General features: G+C 40.7%; 1 protein-coding gene across 1 annotated transcript; it reads left to right on the forward strand.

Annotated features, from left to right (window-relative positions):
- The first annotated feature begins 2,624 nt into the window (after positions 1–2,624).
- LOC135948546 (prolactin-releasing peptide receptor) lies at positions 2,625–16,053 on the forward strand. The gene is made up of 7 exons (XM_065497881.1): positions 2,625–2,805; positions 5,723–6,007; positions 9,356–9,535; positions 10,843–10,940; positions 11,060–11,176; positions 11,984–12,148; positions 14,534–16,053. The coding sequence occupies exons 1-7, from the start codon at positions 2,656–2,658 to the stop codon at positions 14,685–14,687; spliced, it is 1,149 nt and encodes a 382-aa protein (XP_065353953.1). The 5' UTR covers positions 2,625–2,655; the 3' UTR covers positions 14,688–16,053.
- The last annotated feature ends 6,750 nt before the right edge of the window (positions 16,054–22,803 follow it).

A 22,803-nucleotide genomic window follows, 5' to 3' on the forward strand; every position in this document is an offset into this window, starting at 1 on the left:
CCCCGATGGAAATTACGACTGCGCAGAAGGTTTTGATTTGGGTCACGCATGCGCAGTGAAGAGTTTCAGTCTCCCTGTGAGATTTAGAAGCGATCTGAACAAACTGCGCATGCTTAAGATGCGCATACGTTTACTGCGCAGCTTCAAAATGTGCAAATATTCAACCACTATAAATTTCGACTTCTGACCGGCGGGAAAAAATACTTTCTCTTTTGCTAGAATTATTTCTACAATTTTTAATAGCAAATAAAGGACAGTTAACTACGGTAAAAATTCATATTTTTTTATTTTTTCAAAAATTTACAGCGCTTGAGCACATTAGTTGGCAAATTTGAAAAATGTACGCTGCTATTAGGTAAATTTTGGCTTCCAATGAATCCTATAAGGGCATCCCAACAAGTTTTTTCTCCAGATTTTAGCAGTATCAACGCCGTTTGTTTGATCATGGCCAAAAGAGTGACAAAAAAGGGCCAGAATTCGAGTCTCACAAGATTTTGTAATTATCGAGCGCGTACGTGTGCGGGCTGCTAAAAATAAAATGCAAATTGCTGGTTGGGGGCTGCGAGGGCAGGTGGCGAGCGCTGACTTCTCGCAAGAGTGAAAGGAGCTCACTCAGTACTCAGTATAAAATATACGTGTGCGTGCGTGTGCGTGTGTGTGTCACTCGGGCAGGGAGACGCGCCGCCAATTGCAAATAGCTGCTAGGTTAATACGCGCAGGGGCGAGCCGATAATCCGATGCCGCGCTCGTTACTCGTTACTCGCCGCGAAGCAACCCCCGTGCGTTCCGTCCCGGGCACGGCAGGGTGGAAGCCACCGATCAAATTGATTAAACGCGCCGATGGCAAATAGCAAATAAGGGCTGGGCGACTCGTGGTCGTCGGTAATTGCGATTTCCTGCTTTTATCAAGCTCAATTTGAGCCAAATCGAATTTGCTGACTAAATTGCACGTCTTTGGCTAAATTTGCTGTCGTTAATTTAAAAAGGCGGCATCGAGAGTGTCTTTCCTTTGAGACTGATTGATTTTTATTGGTTGACGCACTTTCCAAAAACGAATGATTGTCTCAAAATACATGAAAAAAATACAAAATATTTTTCAAGACGTTTAATTTTCATCCCCTCCTCGGGATTAATTTTCAAACCACAAAAATATCCTTCAACGAAATTTCAGGGCTTGAGATCAAGGTCCATCAAATATTTTTTTTTTTATCAAAATATTTATTTTTACGGTTTTTATAGCCCAATTTTTCAACATTTTAACCCTTCAGCACACTTTTCAACCCTTTGGCTGGTCAGGGGAGGTTGAGAAGAGTCTACCGGTGGGTAGTTTTTGCAATTCAGATGGTTAAAAGCCGAGATTTGGAGTTTCAAAGATTTGCAAAACACAAAAATCACGAATTTTTTGACTTTTTGTTTTTTTATTTTTTGTAACTCAATATCTCGGGTTCTAAGCATCAGAATTGCAACAACTAAGCACCGTTAGACACACCTGGACCTACCCTGACTAGCTGAAAAGTTTAGTGGGTGCTTTTCCTCCACCACTTTCCACCCCCTGCTAAAATTGTATAGGAAAAAAATGTATCCAAAATCATTTTTCACAGTTTTAAAAATACTTTCGCGATTGGGGGTGGAGGGCAGGCACCCGTTACACCCTTTATCTAATCAGAAGAGATCAATATGAGTCCAACGGTGGATAGTTTTTACAATTCTGTCATTTAGATCCCGAGATTTGAAGTTGGCAATGTTTGCAAAACACGAAAATCATGAATTTTTTTACTTTTTCATATTTTGCAAACTCCAAATCTCGGAGTTCTAATTATCAGAATTGCAAAAACTAAGCATCATTAGACACATCTGAAGCTACCCTAACTAGCTGAAGAGTTTAGGGGGTGTTTAACTTGCACCCCTTTCAACCCCCTTCTAAAATATTTAATTAAAAATGTATTTTTCTCCGTTTTACAAACATTTTAGCGATCGGGAATGGAGGGTGGGAACCACCTAAACCCTTCAGCTGGTCAGGGCAGGTCGAGATGAATCTGACGGTTAGAAGTTAAAGCAATTCTGATGGTAAGAAATCGAGATTAGGAGTTGCAAATATTCGCAAAAATCGTATTTTTTCAGTTCAGAATATAAATTTCTTGAGAGCAAAGAAGATCGCCACTTTTTGGTGTTGGTTCGATTGGGCTCTTCGAGAAGAGTCCAATTTTATTATATTTTTGTTAATAATATTATTCTCTAAGCAGTTTTGATTAATCATAAATTAATGACTGAACCAATTTTTCATCAAAATGATATATAATATGAAAATCACAATTCCTCTAAATTAATTTCAACGTGTGCCGACCCTCTGGAGGCCTTATTTTTTCATCTGTAAAAAAGCTTTTAATTTGTTCCAATTATCAAAATGATCCGCGGTCGAGCAGCAACGCGCAAATGGTTGGTTGGCGCGCTGTCCATTCATTATTACATTCGGCGAGGCGGCTGAATGGGGTGGATGGTGGGTGCTTTGATTATTAGGCGGGTCAGGCCGGGGGTGGAGGGCGGCTGGGGGTGGATGGAGGGGGCTGAGGCGCGCGCGGGAGCTGCGCGCCCCAGCCTGCTGCGTCGCGCTCTGCCGCCGAGTCGGGAGCGTGCCACGCAGTGAGTCGGCGGCCGATGAACGCGGTGCACTACGCCGGCCACGGGCACGGCGGCCACGGCAAGCAGGCGGCGGCCGCCGCCGCCGCCGCCGGCACCGAGCAGCAAAACGCGCAGCTGCTCTACGAGTTCCTCAAGGGCCTTCGCAACGACACCGTCGACTTTAAGGTCTTTTTTCTATTTTTCTACTTCAAAATTTATATTTTGAACAAAATTTTGATCAGAAAAATAAGTTTTAATTTTACTTGAAACACTGTCTGAAAATTCGGTGAAATTTTTTTTTATCAAAATATTCATTTTTACGGTTTTTACGGGACAATTTTTGAGCCTTTGAACACTTTAGCACACTTTTAAACCCTTTAGCTGGTCAGGGGAAGTGAATATCAGTCGAATGGTGGGTAGTTTTTGCAATTCCGATGGCTAGAACCCAAGATTTGGAGTTTCAAATATTTGAAAAACACGAAAATCCTGAATTTTTTCGACTTTTTCGCATTTTGCACACTCCATATCTCGGCTTGTAACCATCAGAATTGTAAAAACTAAACACTGTTAGACACGTCTCAACCTACCCTGACAAGCTAAAGGGTTTAGGGGGTGCTAACCATCCACCCCTTTCATCCCCCTGCTAAAGTTGTTTCGTAAAAAAATTTATTCGAAATAATTTTGTTCAGTTTTTAAAATATTTTTGCGAGTTGGGGTGGAGGGTAGACACCCCTTACACCCTTTAGATTGTCAGGGAAGGTTGAGAGGAGTCCAACGGTGATTTTTTTTGCAATTCTGATAATTAGAACCAGAGATTTGGAGTTTCAAATATTTGCAAAACACGAAAATCGCACGAATTTTTGGGTTTCCTATTTATTAATTATTATTAAATTACTTAGGACTGCTACCCTCATCCCCTTTCAACCCCATGCTAAAAAATTGGGAAATTGCTTCGAGTTTTCTTGTTTTGTTTTTAATAAGAATAAATTGATTATTTGAAATCGGGATTTTTAAAAAAAAATGCAAGAGGGATGCAAAAACCTTAGTTTTTTTAAAATTCCCTTTTCAATTTTGTTAAAAATGATTCACTTTTTTTAGCGGTAGCCCTCTCCTCTTTTTGAGCTGAATTGCCATTTTATTTATTTTTAAAACAGAAAAGGAAAGAGCTTTTTTCAAATCTGATTCGAACGCTGAATAAATAAGCAGTTTTGTGCAGTCGACAGTAGTGGCGTTTTTCATGTTTTTCTTTTGCCCCAGTCCCGCCTTTAATCAAGATCAAATCCATTTATTTTCCTGTAAACAATGATTAAAATATTCTGCGAAAACAACGGTGCGCTTGACACGGCCGGAAATTGGCGCCGTGTATGAAAATGAGACGCTTTCCCTCCCTCCCTCTCTCTCTCTCTCTCTCTCTCTCTCTCTATCTCTCTCTATCTCTCTCTATCTCCCTCATTAGGCAAATAAGTTACCCGACTGTCGCTCTCGGGATCGGATTTCGCGTCTCTGCGAACACAAAGCAAGAGAAATAATCCCAATTTTCGGTGCGTCTCCCTTACGCAAAGTCCCAGCAGCGACCTTGTTTAATATTTAATCTGCGGAGAAAGAAAGAAAGAAAGCAAAGCGCCGCTTCAGTCGTTTCGCAACCGACGAGACGAGCAAAAGGGTTAATTTATTAGTTCTGCTCTGCCGAACAAACGCACGACGTGGCGCAAACGTCTAATAATAAAAGTAGCATTTTCGCTTCACCGGTATTGCTTCCAGTCTGTTTCTTTCTAGCATTTAATTTGTGTCGGTGGCTTTGCTTTTGCTATTTTTCCTTCGAGGCTGAAAATAAAAAACGCACTGGTCCTGAGATTGAGCCGAAATTCCCAAAAATATTTTATTTTTTCCTTTTAAAATACATTTAAAGTGGATTGATAGTCATTTTATATTTTAAAATATGAGATATTAGATGACTGATAGAATAAATTTTAAAATAAAAAAACTGCGTACGTGCACCTGTTGTGCCGAGTTGCGCGATGTTTGGTTCGTCCTCGAGAGTCAGTTGTAATTCGGCATGTTGGGAAAAAAGGGAAAAAGTGAAGCCCGAGGCCGGAGGAGAATGCACGTGTGTTTCTCATTACAATAAAAAATGCGAGCCAACGAGCGCCGGCAGATATTTTGCACGCGTGTGTTTATCAATCAAAGTCAGACGCACGAGCGACAGCAAGCGAAAATTCGGACGCGTTCTCAAACCGCCAATGAATGAGCAAAAAATAATGCGGATTTATTCGCCTCGGGTTCTTTTCCTCCTCGGTTTTCCACTCGTCAAACTGGCCGGACATCCATTCAGTTCAGGGAGGCTGCCTTTTTCTGCTTGCACAATGGGCTGATAAAATCGACCGGCAGCTCATTATTTGTCATATCGGGAGCAAAAGTCGGAAATTCTCTTACAGAGCGAATCTCCGCGAGTTTCAAGATCGGAAATGGGGGCGAAAATCCCCGAAAATCGAATTCTGTTAATTTAAAATGGACTGCGTTGGGGTAACACCTTGAAATTTTCACTGCTCAACCCAGTTTTTGATCCTGAACAAGTTTTAAATTTACAAAAGATTTACAGGTCGAAGGTCAAGGTCACTTTTCACGACCTTTTCCGAAAAATCAAAATTAAGGGATGATAGCCCCCTCCGATTTTTACGGCATTCAGGGCTGAAATGTAGCCCGTGAAATTCTGCACAAGCACACCAAGTTTCAAAGGTGTAGTCACCATAGAATTGCTGCAATTCGAATTTCAAAAATAAAAAAACCTGCTTAGTCGCGCATGCGCAGTTCATCTCTCGCTTGTTAAGTGTATTTTTATGCATATCATTTGCTTAGAAACACCAAAAGGACCTAGGGTTGACCTATGAGGGATGAAATCGTCCTCCAGGGTCTGTCCCTGACGTGACCCTGAGGTATAAAATTTCGAAAATTTCCAATTTCATCGAACTTGGTGTCTTTTCATAGGTTTTCGCAGTTGTAAAGCTCAAATAAAATGCCAAAAATGCCGAATTACAATCCTGAAACCTGAACTTTCTCCCGTAAATTATTTTTAAATAAACATTATTTAAATTTTGATTTTCAGAAGCCGCATTTGCGTCTGTCGCTGGAGCACGTGTACCCGGCGTGCGTGGCGCTGTACCTGCTGCTGAGCGTGGTGGGCGCGGTGTCGAACGCGGCCGTGCTGCTGGCGCTGGCGCGGCGCCGGCGGCGGCGCCACGCGGCCGACCCGCTGCACGGGCTGCTGGCGAATCTGGCCGCCAGCGACCTGGTCAAGTGCGTGTTCGTGCTGCCCGTCTCGCTGGCCGTGCTGCTCATCCACAACTGGGTCTTCGGCGCCACCTTCTGCTACCTCCTTCCAATGCTTCAGGTATTGTATTTTAAATATTATTTCGCAGTGAATCGTTTCCAAAATATGCTTCTAATTTAAATGTAAATTTGGAAAGTTTAGAGCAGATCAAATGGTTTTTTATTATGGTGCCTAATTTTGACAGTTAAAATAGTGTAAAACACCGGGGGCGGATTCACGTGACGCGCAAACATGGCGTCTGGTAGAGTGCGGTGGGAAAATCATGAAAATAGCTTCAGCAGAATGAATATTATTGTTTTTATTTCTAAAGTAACAGCTGATTAGGCTGGTAATTGGCGAATCGACCGTTAGATGGCTCATCAGACTGATGGAAATGTAATAAAATACGCAGGAATTAAATTATTAGGTCGGCACGCCTCTTTTTCGACGCTTCTGATTGGCAAACTGGATTTGCCTCCATTATTTCGACACCATTTTGAATTCTGGTCGGCGGGAAAACCAACACAGATCGCAACCCGGCCCCCGGTAGGAATTACGACTGCGCAGAAGGTTTTAGTTTGGGTCACGCATGCGCAGTGATGAGGTTTAGTCTCCCTGTGAGATTTAGAAGTGATCTAAACCCACTGCGCATGCTTAAGATGCGCACAAGTCTACTGCGCAGCTTCAAAATTGGCAAATATTCAAACGACTATAAATTTCTACGCCATTTTGACTTCTGACCGGCGGGAAAACCAACACAGATCACATTCTGGCCCCCGGTGGAGTAAAAGGAATCAACTTTCCAACATAATTTTTCATCAAAATTAAATAAAATAAAAAATTAAGAAATAAAATTGAGAAGAAAACTGTGCTTTTCTATGCATATTCTCTTGAGATTATAATTAATGGAAGAAAGTGGCACTCTAGCCTCCATTCTTCGCTTCTCCGAGCGACGCATGCAATTATTTTTTATACGCACCGATGTTTTTTTTATTGTTTTGTTTCTTCTGCGGAAAAGAGGCGGCTCTCAAAGGTCGAGTGGCGTCCGCAGGCCTGGCAAATGAGCTGCACAACTGCCGCTCGAGAAGAATTTCCTTCCTGTTATTCCTTTATCAGCTGTATATCTCATATTTTCCTTCTGCCCCGCGTTCAATTAGCGAGTTGACCGCAGCGCAGAACTTGAAACCGGCCTCGTGGCTGCTTTCCTTCTTCTAATTATCTAACTTTTATATACGAGACCATCTGCGCGCGGGCGAGAGTTTCGGCCCAGATTGATCTCCATGCCAACGGCCGAAAATAAATGAGACACCGGTCGGGGAGTCGGGGAAAAGTTTCCTTTCCCAGAAATCCCGATTCGACTTGTAAAATTCACTTGGCTTCTTAAAATGAAATCCTTTCAAGAGTTGATTGGAAATTCGAGAGAATATTTCCAAAGCAAATCAGGATCAAAATTGAATTGCAAAAAATGGGGCGGGAAAAAGTTTGTCGGGCAGTTTAATTTATGATCGATCACCGCGCGAACCCTTTTAAAAACCGGAAAATTACTTTCTGATTACTTTTCGGCTTATCGCGTTTTCCTGGCAAATTTATTCGTGCTTCGAATATGAAATCGATCTCCCAGCACCCAGCACTCACGTTTTTCCCGTGGAATTTGCGCTGCTTCCAGCACCCCCTCGCAACCCCTGCTCTGAATAAACGCGTCGAGATAATAACTCTCCCAGTTTTCCTCTGCGAATAGCTTATATGTTTGCTTTATCCTGGAGGATTATGTCATGCAATTTAAATGAAAATTAGCATTTAGTTTAATCCTACATGAATTAATTTAATGCTCGCGAAAATTGATACGATTTTACGAGCTCAAAACCCGTTATTTTATTTTGAACCAATCAAAACGTGCTTCGAGAACACGTCGCTGACCAATCAGAGAAGGGAAAGCGGCTCTCTGATTGGCTCTTTGACTAAGATAGAGACAGCAGCGCCACAGTGACACATTTGGCGCAGCCTACGAATAAATTTTATGATTAAATAAATATACTAGAACATTTGGTAATGTTATCTATGAATAATAATAATAAATTACGGAAAAGAGAACCCGAAAACTGATCAACATTGAATTAACTTTGATTCACTGTTGATCGTCAACAATACCAACGGTCAAGACTATAAAAAATAAGAATTTAGTAAAAATAAACAGAACTGCTCCTGATTCAACGTTGATTCTGAATTAATACGTTGTTGACGTATTATGACGTACGTTGATTGGTTTTTATGGATCTGAGAGCTTATCCCTTCTCTTGCTTTGGGTTTCCAGGCACTTTTTTATTGGTTCAAACAAAACTCCAAGTAATTCGGTATCAAAATTGAGTTTCCGCAAGAAAAAAACCCTTTAATTTGTTGAAAAGACGATTTCTAAAGCCTTCCCTGCTGGCAGTCTACCTTTTTACTCTGCAACGCACCTGAATTGTCTTTTGGAGACAATTATTTCTATTGCAATAAAATAAGGCGAGACAAAAGTAGAGTTTTGACGGAGCGGAGAGGCGATTTAAAAGTTTGTTTGAGAGGCGGTGTGGGTGCTCTTGACTCTGCTGGCTCGTCCCATTCTTCTCTTCTACCTTTGCGAGCGCGACGAACAATGGGCATTAAGCCTCGCACCCATTCACGCTGCGTCTTTCTTTCGTCCCACTCTCGACTGAAAAAGACGCGCGCTCGCGAAATTCTCGCAATCAAACACAATTTTTCAGCTGTGAGAAATCAAAAAATTTATTGTTTGCGGCGCAAACAACGAATTTATTCGCTGAAATTCCGCCTGCGCCCCAGGCTAACGTTTGATCGGCGCCTGTTTTTTTTATTTCATTTTTATTTGCCGCGCTAAACTCGTCGCGTCTAATGAGCAGCGACGAGCGACAAGAAATTCCCGGCTTTAATCAATGTCAACTCGCGAAATGTGAGCAAAATATTTTTCGTGTTTATTTTTCCAGGAAGTTGTAATGGAAATTCAAATCTTGTTTTTATTGCTTTTTGATTTTGAAACGTGCTCGTGTACAGTTAGGATCGATGGATTTTTTTGCTGCAATTAAAAACATTCCGTTTGTTGTTGTCAGAGAGCAAACGCGGCGAAGTCCAATACATTGCATAATGGCATGTATATCGCTCCTTCAAAGAGAGAAGCGGGAAACATTTTTGTTAATGCATTCTCTCTCCGCTCTCCTCCACGCAATAAATGAATTTCAAACTTCGCTGAGGAAGAAGGAAACAGCCGAGAGCTTTATTAAATTTCCTCTTTCCTGAAAAATAATTGTTTGCAAAAAGGGTCGTGAGATATTTCTTCTCGTTATAATGCAGGTTTAATTAAATCTCCGGAAAGTTGGCTTAATTGAAAGTAATAGCAAATAAATGAAAGAAAGAATTAATTTCTTCACCCTTGACCAGGACATGCCGCTGCACGTGACGACCCTGACGCTGGTGATGATCGCGGTGGACCGGCACCGAAAGATCCTGCATCCGATGCGCAAGCGCTTCTCTGGCGGCGTCTGCTCGTTCTTGGTCTGGCTGGCAGCCCTGCTCGTCGTCATGCCCTACCCCATCTACACCACCTACCTCGACCTTGGAGTGAGTTTACTCATTTTATATCGTCTTGGACGACGTTTCTGAGCCCACCAATCGGTTCCTCAGGGTCGAATTACGTAAAATGGATGTTTTTCCCATCAAAAAACTGCAGCGCAACGTGCGAACTTTTTTCCCGCCAAAACAAATGAATGCGAGAAGTGCTCGTGCCTCAGGGGTGTGACAAAGAAGTCGTTCGTACAGGTGGTCTCCCTGCAAGTGCTCAAACCAGCTCTGACGCATGCGCACTTCTCGCAAATACGTTCATTTTGTTTTGGCGGGAAAAAGTTCATAACGTTGCGCTGCTCTTTTTTAACGGAAAAAACATCCATTTTACCTAATTCGACCCTAAGGAATCGATTGGTGGGCTCAGACACTTCGTCAAACACGTTCAACATTGAAGAAAATTGATATAAAATGATTTTATTATCAAGTTTTCGTCGAATTGTTTGAATAATATGATTTATTTCCAGATTTTCTGAGTTTAATTGTCCTTCATCGAATTCCTTTCCTCTCCGTTGATTCCATTCACACGTCTCGAAATGCGCTTTCGACTCACCGCGCGTTTGCTCCATTTCAAAGCACTCGAGTGAAATGTAAAGCAGCATTCTCGGAAACGCTGGAATGTTTGTTTGTTCGTTTGGAAGACGCGTGAGTCTATTTCCTCCCGCTTTTGATCCACATGTGTTTCGATCATCGTGTCTTATATATTGTTGTTTACCCACGGGAGCTGCGTGTGCGAGAGAGTGCGGTTCGCTCTCGCTCGGTAACAGCAGAGGATCAGTTATATCTCATTGCAATCGAGGGATTTGTTTCGAACTAAGTAATTATTTGCTTTCCCACTTTGACTTGCAGTCCGCTGGGACTCGGGAATAAAACGCGAATCTCTGACGTAAGTGACGGATATGCGCAGATTCCCGAGCTGATATTCGGCTGAAATAGAAATTCTGTGAATGGCGGAGAAAATTTAGGATAAACTTCCCCGATGAAAGAGACAAAAACCTGATAACTTTCCCTCCGTCTCGTAAAAAAGGAGAGTTTTTCTTTCATCCAATATACTTAGAGAATTTTCCGCCTTTGAAAGGAAAAGAGAAAATTTGTTTTGACGGGGAAAAGGCGAAAGAGGATTTAATATACATTGAAAGAAAATCAGTGAGAAGATTGAATTATCTTCTCTACACACGGTATCAGTTTCCCTCCCGAGGTTTTCTGCGTGGAAGGAATATTAATTGGGCCTCTTGAGTTTTGATATGGAAAAGCGCGCGTCTCTTCAAATTGAATATATTTAATTATTTATTTTGATCTGTCGGCAGAGTCTGCTGAAGAACGATCGGTTCGACGGCGTCGGCATCTGCGCAGTCAACTTGGCGCACGACATGCAGGAGTACACGCGCGGACTCTTCCTCGCCATGTAAGTCGCCAGGCTGGCCAACAAAACCGACGCCATCTTCTAAAGATGGCCGACAATAATCTAAAAACCAATATTATTAAGATAAAATTATCCATTTTTTGTTGTGAATTTTGTGGTAGGTACGTGGTGCCGGTGGCAATCATCACCTTCCTGCACATCAACGTGTCGCGTGAGCTCAAGAGTCAGGCGGAAATCCGGCCTCTGCCACCCCCACCGCCGCCCCCGGCCATCAACGGGTGAGAAATGAAGCTAAACTTTTCCCGATAAAATGCAACACACACGCAACCTGTTGAGCTCGAATACTCTATTGTCTGCGCGGGAAACGCGATCTCTTTTTTTATTTCTGACTTTTGAATATTTCTCCGGGCTGTTCTAATTCGTATTTCTGTCGCGTGGCAAACGAATGGAAATGCAAACACTCAGACCTGTCTGCGTGATGTTTGTCTTTCGAGTCGCAATCTTTTCCTTCTTTTCCGCCCGACCCTCGTCTGAAAATAAGCGGCTTCAAATCACGGAGGGAAAGGGATGAAGCGGCAGCCTAATTTTCTCTTTCTCGGCGCAAGCCGAAAAGGCAGCAAGACAAATTTGTTGCTACTTGTCGTGTGGGCTTCCTTAATCTTACAAAATCCGGATTGCACGGAGCTCAGCGGACCGTCAGGAAATCGATTCGAAAAATGTCTGAAAAGGGAAAGTGGCGAACAACCCGAGCGTTGCCAAGATTGTTCAGCTGTTAAGAGGAAAAATAATTCAAACTTTCCTGGAAAAACTGTTGAGAAAGTTTGGGAAAGCTTTTAAAACCATCAAGTTTGTCGTTTATACTCACTTTGCTCTTGGAAAAATCGTTTATTCATTCTTTAACAGCCCGGAGCGAATATTTTAAAACGCGAAGGCTTAATTAAAATTTCAACTCGTGCGTCGAGCGAGCGAGCGCGTTTCTGGGCCAGGTGAGCCGACGAGTGGCTTTCGCTCTCGCATTTTCGTTCGCAGCTTTAGGGGGATGCGTGGCAGATAATTATGCGGTGTGTTTGGTGTGTGTGTTGCAGGCACGGCGGGTGCGTGGGGGGCGGCGTGCAGTGCCGCGAGTGCTGCTCGGCGGCGGCCAACGCCGGCCTCGAGATCGATGTGACGACCGAGCAGCAGACGCAAAAGTACGTGCTAATGACGACGGCCGCCAACGCACTCTGCCTCTGTCCCCTCGCAGTGCTCAGGTAAGCAAACAACCCTCCACCTCCACCAAAATCAACCCCGAAAATTATATATGTTTCCATATTTTTGTTTGAAAAAATTGAGAAGAATAATGGCGTGGAGTGAAAAGAGGAAATAGCTCTTTGCCGGGGGTGGAATCGATCGAGATATATGTCCTCCCCTAGACAATTCCTGTATACACATTTCGAAACGTGTGAATGCACACAGCGGGTAGGGAGGAGGGAGCGGAAATAAAAAGCGCGTGTTGCACAATGTTCATTAGCACGTGAGAGCAGAGAGCGAGTGCAGAGCACTTGATTCCGCAACTGCAATCGATTAAATAAGCCAGCTGAGCATAATATAGGATGAGGAAAAACTAAACGGGGTGTCAGATTACGAGACTGTTCCATTTCCGCCACTTTTGTTTCAATTTTAATTTTATCCAACAAGAGGAAATGACTAAATCGCCATTTTCAACCCCTAATAAGTCATCCCCTTACTAGCTTAGAGGGTTAAAAATTTACAGGGTGATTAAAATGCACCCTGAGATCAGGTTAATTAATTTCTGTGCATCAAAAACTTTAAATTATCTCAAAATGATCTTTCAAAAATTAAGAAAAATGATTTTTTTCCATTTTTGACATTTAGTAATTTTATCCTTGACAGTCAGACAAGCTTAAACACTTTCAGGGTTGAAATTTTGCACCCTGAGATCAGGTAAAAGAAGTAAAAGAATTGAAAAATATTGTCAAGTTTACCATTTTGGCATTTTCCACCCTTTGTTATTCAACCCCTGAATATTGTAAAGGGTTTTTTGTTTTACAGGGTGATTTAGCTGTACCCTGAGATTAAGTTCATTGATTTTTGTGGATCTCAAACTGAAGGTTAGCTCAAAACAACCTTATAAAAATTGGAAAAAATGACTTTTTAACAATTTTGATCAATCTATAACATTTAATAAATCGATTCCCGACTGTCTCAAGAGCCTAAAAACCTTCAGGGTAGAAACTTTGCATCCTGAGATCAGGTCTAGAAGGTTTGGTACCTGTCAGGTACAGAAAAATAAGAATTATAGCCTCCTAAAATTTGACAAATTCGCACATTATCCATGTTAAAATTTACGGGTTTGGCATCTCCACCCTTAATTCAAAAATCCTGAGGGCCATTTAACTGTACCCTGAGATCAGGTTCAATAATTTTTGTGGGCTAGAAACTAGAAATTGACTTTTCGAAAAAAGGTAAAATTGCATTTTTTGTATTTTTAGACGCTGAATAAATTAATCCCTGACTGTCTTAAAAGCCCTGAAACCTTCAGGGTAGCAGAATTGTATTCTGAGATTAGGATCAAGAAGTTTGGAACCTGTAAGATACACTGAAAATTTCTGGCGAGTACCCAAAAATTGGAAAAAATGTTATTTAATTTGTAAATTCAACTGATCAGGGATATTTGGACCTAATTTATTCAACCCCTAACAAACATTAAGGGTTTTAAATTTTCAGGGTTGTGTACCTATACCCTGAAATCAGGTTCATGGAAGTTTGGAACATTTTAAATTCGAGGAAACGTTTTTATAGGCTCCTGAAAATGGGAAAAAATTAATATTTCTTCAAAAATTTGCCAAATATAAATATTGCATTACTTATATTTTATTCTGAATAGAAAATTTGCTGGCAATAAACCAGTTCCGGGATCTCGTTATTATCGGGAATCGGAAAATGTGTTGGTTTTCTCGTTATTGTACGTGATTCTGGCGAAAATGTCTGCTTTTCCGCGAATGTGCACACAATGGGTCGCGTTCGCGTTTTTATCGATTGGCGCCGCGCGCGACTTGTGCCTCTTCTTCTTCTTCTTCTTCGGCTTCTGCTTTTCACTCGAGCTCTCGCGGTTCCGCTGCTCTCGAACCGCGCCGGTTGCAATTACATCTTTTGTTCGCACGCAAACTTGACTCGCATCACAAATGAAAAACGCGCTGCACACACGCGCTGAAAGCGTTTTAACACAAAACTAATTTGAGCCAAAGACCGGATTTCAAAAGGGTTTTCATCAAATTTATAGAAAAGAGTGCGCTCAGCGGTGTATGTTGCAAAAGGCGCGTGGGAAAAGAGGGGTTGCCGAAATAAAATGCGGGACCTGAATGGCCAGCCAGCATTCACAACCCATGCAGAGGCTAATTAATAAACGCACGGCCCACTGAACGCTTTTGACGGCCAGTTTTTTTTTATATATATTTTCGTTGAAATATATTATTTTTAGACCGCAGAACCAGATCCGAGCCGACTGCGTGAGCCTTTTCCGGTTTTGTATTTATATTTTTTTTTTATCTCTATATAAGTCCGTGCGGATATACGTTTCTAATTTTAGAAAATGAAGCGTCTGCCACAGAAAAATCGATGATTTGATGTTTCAGGATGGTGCAGCTGCTGCTGATGGAGACGTACGACAACGCGGCCATGTTCGACCTGACCTTCCTGGTGGTCGTGTGGCTCGCCTTCCTGCCCACCTGCCTGGCGCCACTCATCTTCGCCCTGTGGACCTCCGCAGCCTCCCGCCTCCCAGTTTAATTCAATTTTGTTCTTGACAAGACGATCCATGTTTCACTGTCTACTAAATTATGTATTCATTATTTTGTAACTGGAAAATACTCAAGGAATCCGGAAATTTAAAAAAAAATGAGATGAAAAATTAAAAAAGCCGTTATTTTGGCGGTTTTTTTGGTGAGAACCAATCAAAGAGTGCCACGAGGGTGCTTGCGATTAATCAAGAATCGACGTCAGCGACAGCTAGCGGAATTCTCGCTTAATTGTGCTGCCTGTCGCTGCGTCCAGGAGCCAATCAGAGAAGATGAGACCATTCTCCTGATTAGTTCAGAAGAAAAACCGCCAAATTAACGGTTTTTACGAATTTAAATTGAACAGTGTTGTCTATTCTCTTTAAAGACAATCTTTGACGAAGTTTCTGAGTTCACCAATCGATTCCTGAGGGTCAAATTATATAGAATTGATATTTTTCCCGACCAAAAAGTCCAGCGCCGACGCCGACGTGCGAACTTTTTTCCCGCCAAAACAATATGAACGTATTTCTGAGAACTGCGCATGCGTGAGAGCTGGCAGAGAGACCACCCATACGAATGACTTCTTTGTTACATCCAGCCAGCTCTCACGCGTGCGCACTGCTCGCGTTCAAATTATTTTGGCGGGAAAAAAGTTCTTAACGTCGCGCTGCACTTTTTTAACGGAAAAAACGTTAATTTGACCTAATTCGACCCTCAGGAATCGATTGGTGGGCTCAGAAACTTGGTCAAAGACGATCTTCAATTATTTTTCTGCACAAATCTACCGAATTTTAAGAAATGTTATTCACGTTATGACTGTTTTGTTTGAATATCGAATTCAATGTACTTACTCTTGAAGTAATATGCCCTTTGTGTGCGGATTAAAGACACGGATGAATATTTCGATGTTGAATGTGACATCAATGTGAAGAAATGTATTCGGAAAAAGAAAGGAAATTGCAGTCATTTCGCCGATAATGCTTTCCGATTTTCCATTTTGTTGTCGTGTTTCGGAATTAATATGGAAACAGACCTTTTCTGCTTTTCGTGATGCTTTGGAGACAGCTTTATACGCGCCAACTCGCGCGAATGCATGCAGCGATATATTGTTTGTTTTGTTTTTCCGTCAAAATAGGAGAGAGTCATCCCCGCGCGCGGACAAAGGAGAAAATTTAAATTTCTGCTTTTGTGTTTGTTCTCACTTTTTTCTCCTAAAATAATAAATATATGTATCAGGACATCTCTGCAGCGGACCAAAATTCTCACGGACAAAACTAACTGTGTTGTGTGTGATAAAAGTTTGACGTGGAGAAGAGAAAAGTTTTTGACGAGTTTATGCGATGTTGTCATAATAAAAATGGAGTTGTTGCATGGAATTTCCAATGAAGTTTTATTTCTACAAAGAATATTAAGTAGGAATATTGTAAAAAATAGCTATAAGAGGAATTTCCCACCAAAAAATTGGACAGGACAAACAGAGGACGAGTTTGGACCGTCTCTGGACGGTCCAAATCCGGTCCAAACTCGTCCTCTTTGTCCTGTCCAGTAAATGATTAGTGGAGGTTAAGTTTATAATGGTTGAAATTAAATTTTTATCAAATTTGAGGGCACCAAAATGGTCCTTGTGAGAATTAGCTATAATTTCCACATAAAAAGTAGGTTTTTCTATTTTGTTTCTGCCCGTCCTGCAGAGGCTTGTCTGCTGTTTAGGCATTATCGACGAGGCAGCAGTGTGTGTTTTGCCGTTTGTTCCGAGTCAACGGCGACGGGATCGAGGCAAACAAAGGACAGGATCGGCTCAAGAGGCCGAGCACAAAAGTTTGCGCCAATTTCGCGACTCGCTTCGACATCTGTGCAAACATTTGACTTGCTTTCGAGTCGCACACTCGGCGCGCGCGACGATCATAAGCCGCCGTGCAGCATTTTCAACAAGACACGCCTCTCTAATTTGCTTTTTCGCTGACGATAACGAAATTATACAAGCTGTCTGAATTATAATTAATCCTAAAAGCTGTTTGTTTTCACAGACAACTCTATCGCAATGTGTAATTTGACTTTGTAACTCTCTAAAACTCACAGAAAGATCTTGAGAGTTGAGGAAAGGGATGAATTAAACTATAAAATTCCTTTTTAAACAAATGTCAGCTCTTTTCGATTCGCAAATGGAAAGAGAAGTGCAGCAGAATGCTCTCGAGAGGCTCGAGAGTTTGATTTGATCTTTTTAGTGCGCTTGGCTGAGATCAAAAGTCTGTGTGGTCACGTTTGAAGTGGGTAAACAAACAGGCCTTTGATTTTGAGGTTGCTCTTATTGGCTCCTGGCCTTTCTGCTCTGCTCTGCTCTGCTTTGCTTCGCTCCCCCGGCCGCATCCAGTGGGTGTTTGCTCACGTTTTTCGGCGGCCGCTGATGCTGCTGCCTCGGCTACACGCACAATCTGTCCGTTCCAGCTCCAAATTACGCGCCCACGTGTGCCGCAATGTGACCCGCGAGCTGTCGATCAGCCGAAAATAGAGCAAATCCTTCCCACATCACATCAAAACACATCGCACGCTCCCTCCGCAACAGGGAAATAATATCGATTCAAATTGAGCAGTGTCTTTTAATAATTCTTGTCAACCTGTAAAAACGATTTGATATTGTTTACCAAAAGTTCTAGAGTATGAAATGTATGAATTTTGTTAATAAATCGTGGAAAGATCGATATAACATTGAATCCATCGGAATTCCACCAGGATTCCACCGGGATTGGCAACTTCAGCATGTCACCGATTGCAAATGTATAATTTACTTCTCTTTTAACTGAAATAAATCAGGTTTCAACATAAGGCCCCGTCCGTTCCAGACCCTTTTGTAATTATTGCGCGTTGATCGAGGCTCGAACATCCACAAAGTGTTTCAAGGGGCTTCTCAGCGTCCCAGAATCAGTATATATCCCTTCGCTTGTTAGAATTTATGCTGCAGTTTAACTGTCGAACGAAGCCTGCTTTTGCAGATGACAACAATATATATATATATATATATATATATATATATATATACACATCGCAGAATGGAAACTAATCAAAGTTCTGTCCGGTGAAAGCCGCAGAATGTGATTACTCGTCAAAGGCAATAGAGCTAATAAACACGTGGACCGGCGCTGCGTTTGATCAATACATTCCGCTGAGAGCTAGGCTTGCAATCAAAGCAGCCACTGTGAAATTCAACACAAAACATGTTTCTCATTTAGTCCGCAAGTTTAATTTGAAATGAAATTCCAGGGAATTTAATCATGATAGCTTCTGTACGTCCTCTCTGCAGTGAATAATATATTCAATTCGGAAATTGAGGTGACAATTAAGGAGTTGAGTCAGAGTTCCACCGTTCTAGGAAGTGGCAAAATGTAACGCACCGACCGACCGCCTCTCTTCTCTAAGAATTTTAATTAGTTTCTTATCGAGCGGCCGACCGTGTTTACTGCACCGGATGCGTGGCTAATGGCTAATTAATTCGCCTTTCCGGGCACTCAAAAACTAAAGCCACTTCCTTTCTCATCGCACTCTCGCAAGGGAATCGATTTTTATTTTATTTTACAAGACAAAAGTAATTAAAACTCATCTACCCTTTTGTTTTTAACTAGAACTCATGCAGCAGACTAAGTGGATTTCCTACAGCGATTTTATTTTCATAATAAATTTTGATGTTACATTTATTTTTGTTCGTTCGGTGCGCGTCATGGACAAATTGAAAAATAAATTTATTAAAAAATTGGTTTAAAAAGGAAAAAGGGATTTTTATTTTCTTAACCGGTTTTTTAAATTTAAAAAATTTATTTAGAACCGATAGAGTGTAATTATATGTATGAAACAAACTTCATTCATTTCATATTAGTCTAAAAATATATTAAATCTGTATTTAAAAAATACTACTCTATACACATGCCGCGCTTTGGAAAAAACAACACTTGTGACAAGTCCTCCTGTTTTTTAGTCCACAAGATTTTATCAACCGAAAATAAACGAGCTAAATATAATTTTTAATGCTGTTAAAAAAACAACAAAACAGAAAACACACTGTGTAATTATTAGTTGCCGTTTAGCCCTAGCTGTGTAGAGTTCGTAAATTTTATATTTCTCTGTTATTGGCACTAAAAAGGGGAAAAAAGGACATCATGCTGCAGAGATTGGACCTCCCGCCCTCCTACGAAGAATCTGAGGTTTGATTAATCAATCTAAATAATTAATTATATATTTACTCAGTTTTTTTATTTTTTACAAAATGCAGTCAGACGAAAGTGAAGTAGGCCAGCAGGATTTAAATGAAAGGGAACACACGATAATTTACATTTCCTTAATGGCCGGCATGATCATCACAATCGTCTTCTGGCCGATTGCCTTTGCAGGTGAAACACACATTTCTATGATTATTCCTTGTTTATTTTGGCTAAAATCAATTTACCATTTAGCAACAACCTCGAAAGTCGCAGGAACCAATTTTTACGAATCTTACGTTGTGGAGATGGCGGTTTGCATGGTGGCGTTGCAGGCGACGCTCTTCGTGTTCAGCGACTTTGCTCTTATCGGAGCTCTCTTCATGTCCATTTTCCCCTTGATCAGCACGCTTTTCTTCCGCAAATCCCTCGTAATCCGCAATCCTTTCATCTGGAAACTAGTTGCACTCTATGGTAAAAGTCTCATTTAATTTGTTTCGTATTGGAGCTGTAAAAATAATAAACATGTTTTTCAGCTATTTTTGCCTTCACGCTCGGGTTTATGCGACACATCTTTAAAAGAGTCTTCAAACGGTCTCCTCTTTGCATAGACATGGCTTGAAGAATTTGAAATTAATATAGTGCCTGAAAACTCTGTTAAAGACCGTCTTTGATGGAGTTTCTGAGCCCACCAATCGATTTCTAAGGGTAGAATTAGGTAAAGTAGAGGTTTTTTCCGTTAAAAAAGTCAAAGCACGATGTTAAGAACTTTTTTCCCGCCAAAACAATTTGAATGCGAGAAGCGCGCATGCGTCAGATCTGACAAAGAAGTCATTCGTAAAGGTCGTGGTCTCTCTGCGAGTGCTCAAACCAGTCCTGACGCATGCGCACTTCTCGCATTCAAATTGCTTTGGCGGGAAAAAGTTTGCACGTCACGCCGCACTTTTTTAACGGAAAAATATACAATTTGCATAATTCGACCCTCAGGAATCGATTGGTGTGCTCAGAAACCTCGTTAAAGACTGTCTTCAAGTATTTTAATTATATATTTGTGTATCTCGTGAATTTATTGGGTTTTTTCAAACCGATTCCTCGATTCACCCCGAAATTCGTGCACCTCCGCACTTAATTTTAGCTGTTTAATTTCATTTATATAGATTATATTGGTATTATTTTAGTTTCTAGCGTCGTGAATGTATCTCTTAAATTCAAGTACACTTCAAAATCTGATTAAAGTTATTCCCACGAAAAATTGGTTGTTTTTAAATCAAATGATCAAACAATTTTTGTGATCGTGTATATTTATTAGGTTTTTTAATCCAAGAGGGGATATACAATCAAGCCTGTCGCAATCAAAATTCAGCCGCTGTGTTCTATATAGCAGTCGATTCGATTAACAAAATGTGTCATGCATGCGTTATTCCGCCTTCGATGCTCTCACACAAAATTCAATTTCTGACATGGCTTTTGATGAATACATGTTTCATTTGTTACGTGCATTTAAGGATTTATGTTAATGATTTAGTAATGAGACACTCGTTCAAGATCAATAAATTATGATCTTTGTAAAAGTGTACTCCAAGAAAATAAATCAATTATGTTAAGCTATAGGCAATTCTACATAATATTCCATTTGTTAAATTTGTGCGTTGCGCCTGGATATTTTTATAGTCAAGCAGAAGTTTTAAGCATTTCGCTAAAACGTCAAGCAGATTTAATAAATCCACGATGGTTCTTGTGAACTGTCTCGTCATGCTGCGCCTTCTCCTCCGCGTTTCTGAAAAACATAACGCATGGGATATGCAATTCGCACTTTGGGATGGCCGACAGTGGAACACCTCCAGCACAAGATCGGATGTGTTTCCAACCAGTAGTATCTACTGGTGTTGAATTTTCGCAGAACGGACAGACTGTAGAAGCGACACGTTCTCCTTTAGTTCCCTTCTTTAACTCTTTCTCTCTATCAGTCTTGTGATCCTTCTCTATGTGATCCTCCAACTCTACCGGCGATCCGAATTCTCGTCCGCAATAGTAAACCATGCAAAAGTGTAAATCATCGTGCTTGTTAGAAATATGTCCGCGCAAGTGATCAGCTCTGGACAATTTGGAATCACAGTGAGGGCACTGCAACCTATTATCAACCTTCGATGCATCTGGAAATAAGGGAAGATTGACTAAAATCTTTCACGAAAACAGTTATCATATCGATCAATTTTAGACAAATGTATGATTTTTACCTTGCGCGAGAGACCTTTCTTTTCTTGTTTGAGCTGCAGGATATCCTAAACATGTGTGGAAATATTCGATATTTTAGAACATTTTATATAGAAATCCGATTTACTTTTCTTATTACCACTCGCAACTTGAGCAGGGAGCATGTGACGATTTTGATTTGTTGCAACTCGGTGCCAAATCCAAAACATCGGATCCCAAGCATGTTGAATAGCACTCATTTGTTCTTGTAAATATGCTTGGCTCGCAAAGTATGCAGCCTGAATTTCCGCGTGTCCTCCCCAAGCAGTAAATTTCGGAAGAGCTGGAGGGATCAGTTGTTCGGGTCGATACACATTGCGCGCAGTTCCAGGCAAGTCATTGGCCCCTGTTTTTTTTTTTTAGAAATGTGAATATTTCCATGATTGATGGTTCTAAATTCTTCTTACAATGAGCTGAACAGGCCGAGGCGTGAGCAATTCCGACCTCAGATTTCGTCATTCTTTGTCTTTTTGTTGGACGCAACTCTCCGGAACGGTTCGAGGTTTTTCGTTGACTTTTACATTCGTTGGAAATATCAGATCCTTTTTGGTGTTTTCGAACTGCAATTTTTTAAAAACGTGAAAAAGTACATCTCTGTACTGAATTATGCTGGTATCTATAAAATTTTAAAAATAAAAATGTCATTTTTTTCAAATAAAAAGCACGTACATCCTAATAATTTTAAAAAGATTAAAGGTTAAACTAAAAAGCACATACCTGAAAGATCTAGTGGTTTTTCCATTTTCTGCAACTCTGGTATTTTTGGAATTGGGCCAGTTTCCTCGTTTTCTGACGCTCTGCGCTGATTTTTTTTTATATAAATTAAATAGAGAAATAAAATTTAGGCTACATTACTTCTTACCTATAATTAGGGTCTGAGATAGGAAGCACTGTTGGCTTTTCTTCAGATCCAGTCATTTCAAAGCAGCCGAGAGCAAACGAAAAACTCGAGTTGTCTTAGAGAGTGCGAATGATTGACTGACAAAAGGTAATTGGCTCAGCCACGAAAATCCTAACAATTCCAAGCTGCATTTCCAACCCTTTAACAATAACCCAGATTGTTTGGAATGCGCATTCTAAGAATTGATGAAATATCATTCGCTCTTACGCTGCGATTTATTATACCAAACAAAACAAATTTTTGTGTGACTTTGGAGAGAGACCACCGGGGAATGTATTCGAAAATGTTTTTCTCAATTTTTCTACGTAAAATCTCTTGGTTTGGTACATAAAATTATTTCAAACTAGTTACTTTTAATTCCATTTAAAAATTTTTAATTGTACCTCAGTGTAAGTTTTGTTTGGAGTAAACAAATGCAACTTCTTCAGAAATATAAATTTTTTCAAATGTAAAAATGAAATTCAATAACTATATTGTAAATTAGTAAAGTGCGTTGATTATTTCCATAAATAATATCAAATTTTTCGCGATTAAACCGGTTATTTTCTCCTATTTTTATTTTACATATGATGAGATTAATTTTATTGCCGAGATTCAGGTGCGTATAAACGACACACTTGAGTTCACATCAAACGTCGTCGTAAAAAACCCAATCAATCTTTAAAAAGCATAATTAAGCTCTGCATTTGTACTGCCGGGGATTTTCCATCCAACATGAAAATTATCAATTGCCACTCACACCCTCTTATATAATATTTATCAATTAAAAAAAGCTTTATTTTGTT

The sequence above is a fragment of the Cloeon dipterum genome, chromosome 1, assembly GCF_949628265.1.
Source record: "Cloeon dipterum chromosome 1, ieCloDipt1.1, whole genome shotgun sequence".
NCBI classification, from domain to species: domain Eukaryota; kingdom Metazoa; phylum Arthropoda; class Insecta; order Ephemeroptera; family Baetidae; genus Cloeon; species Cloeon dipterum.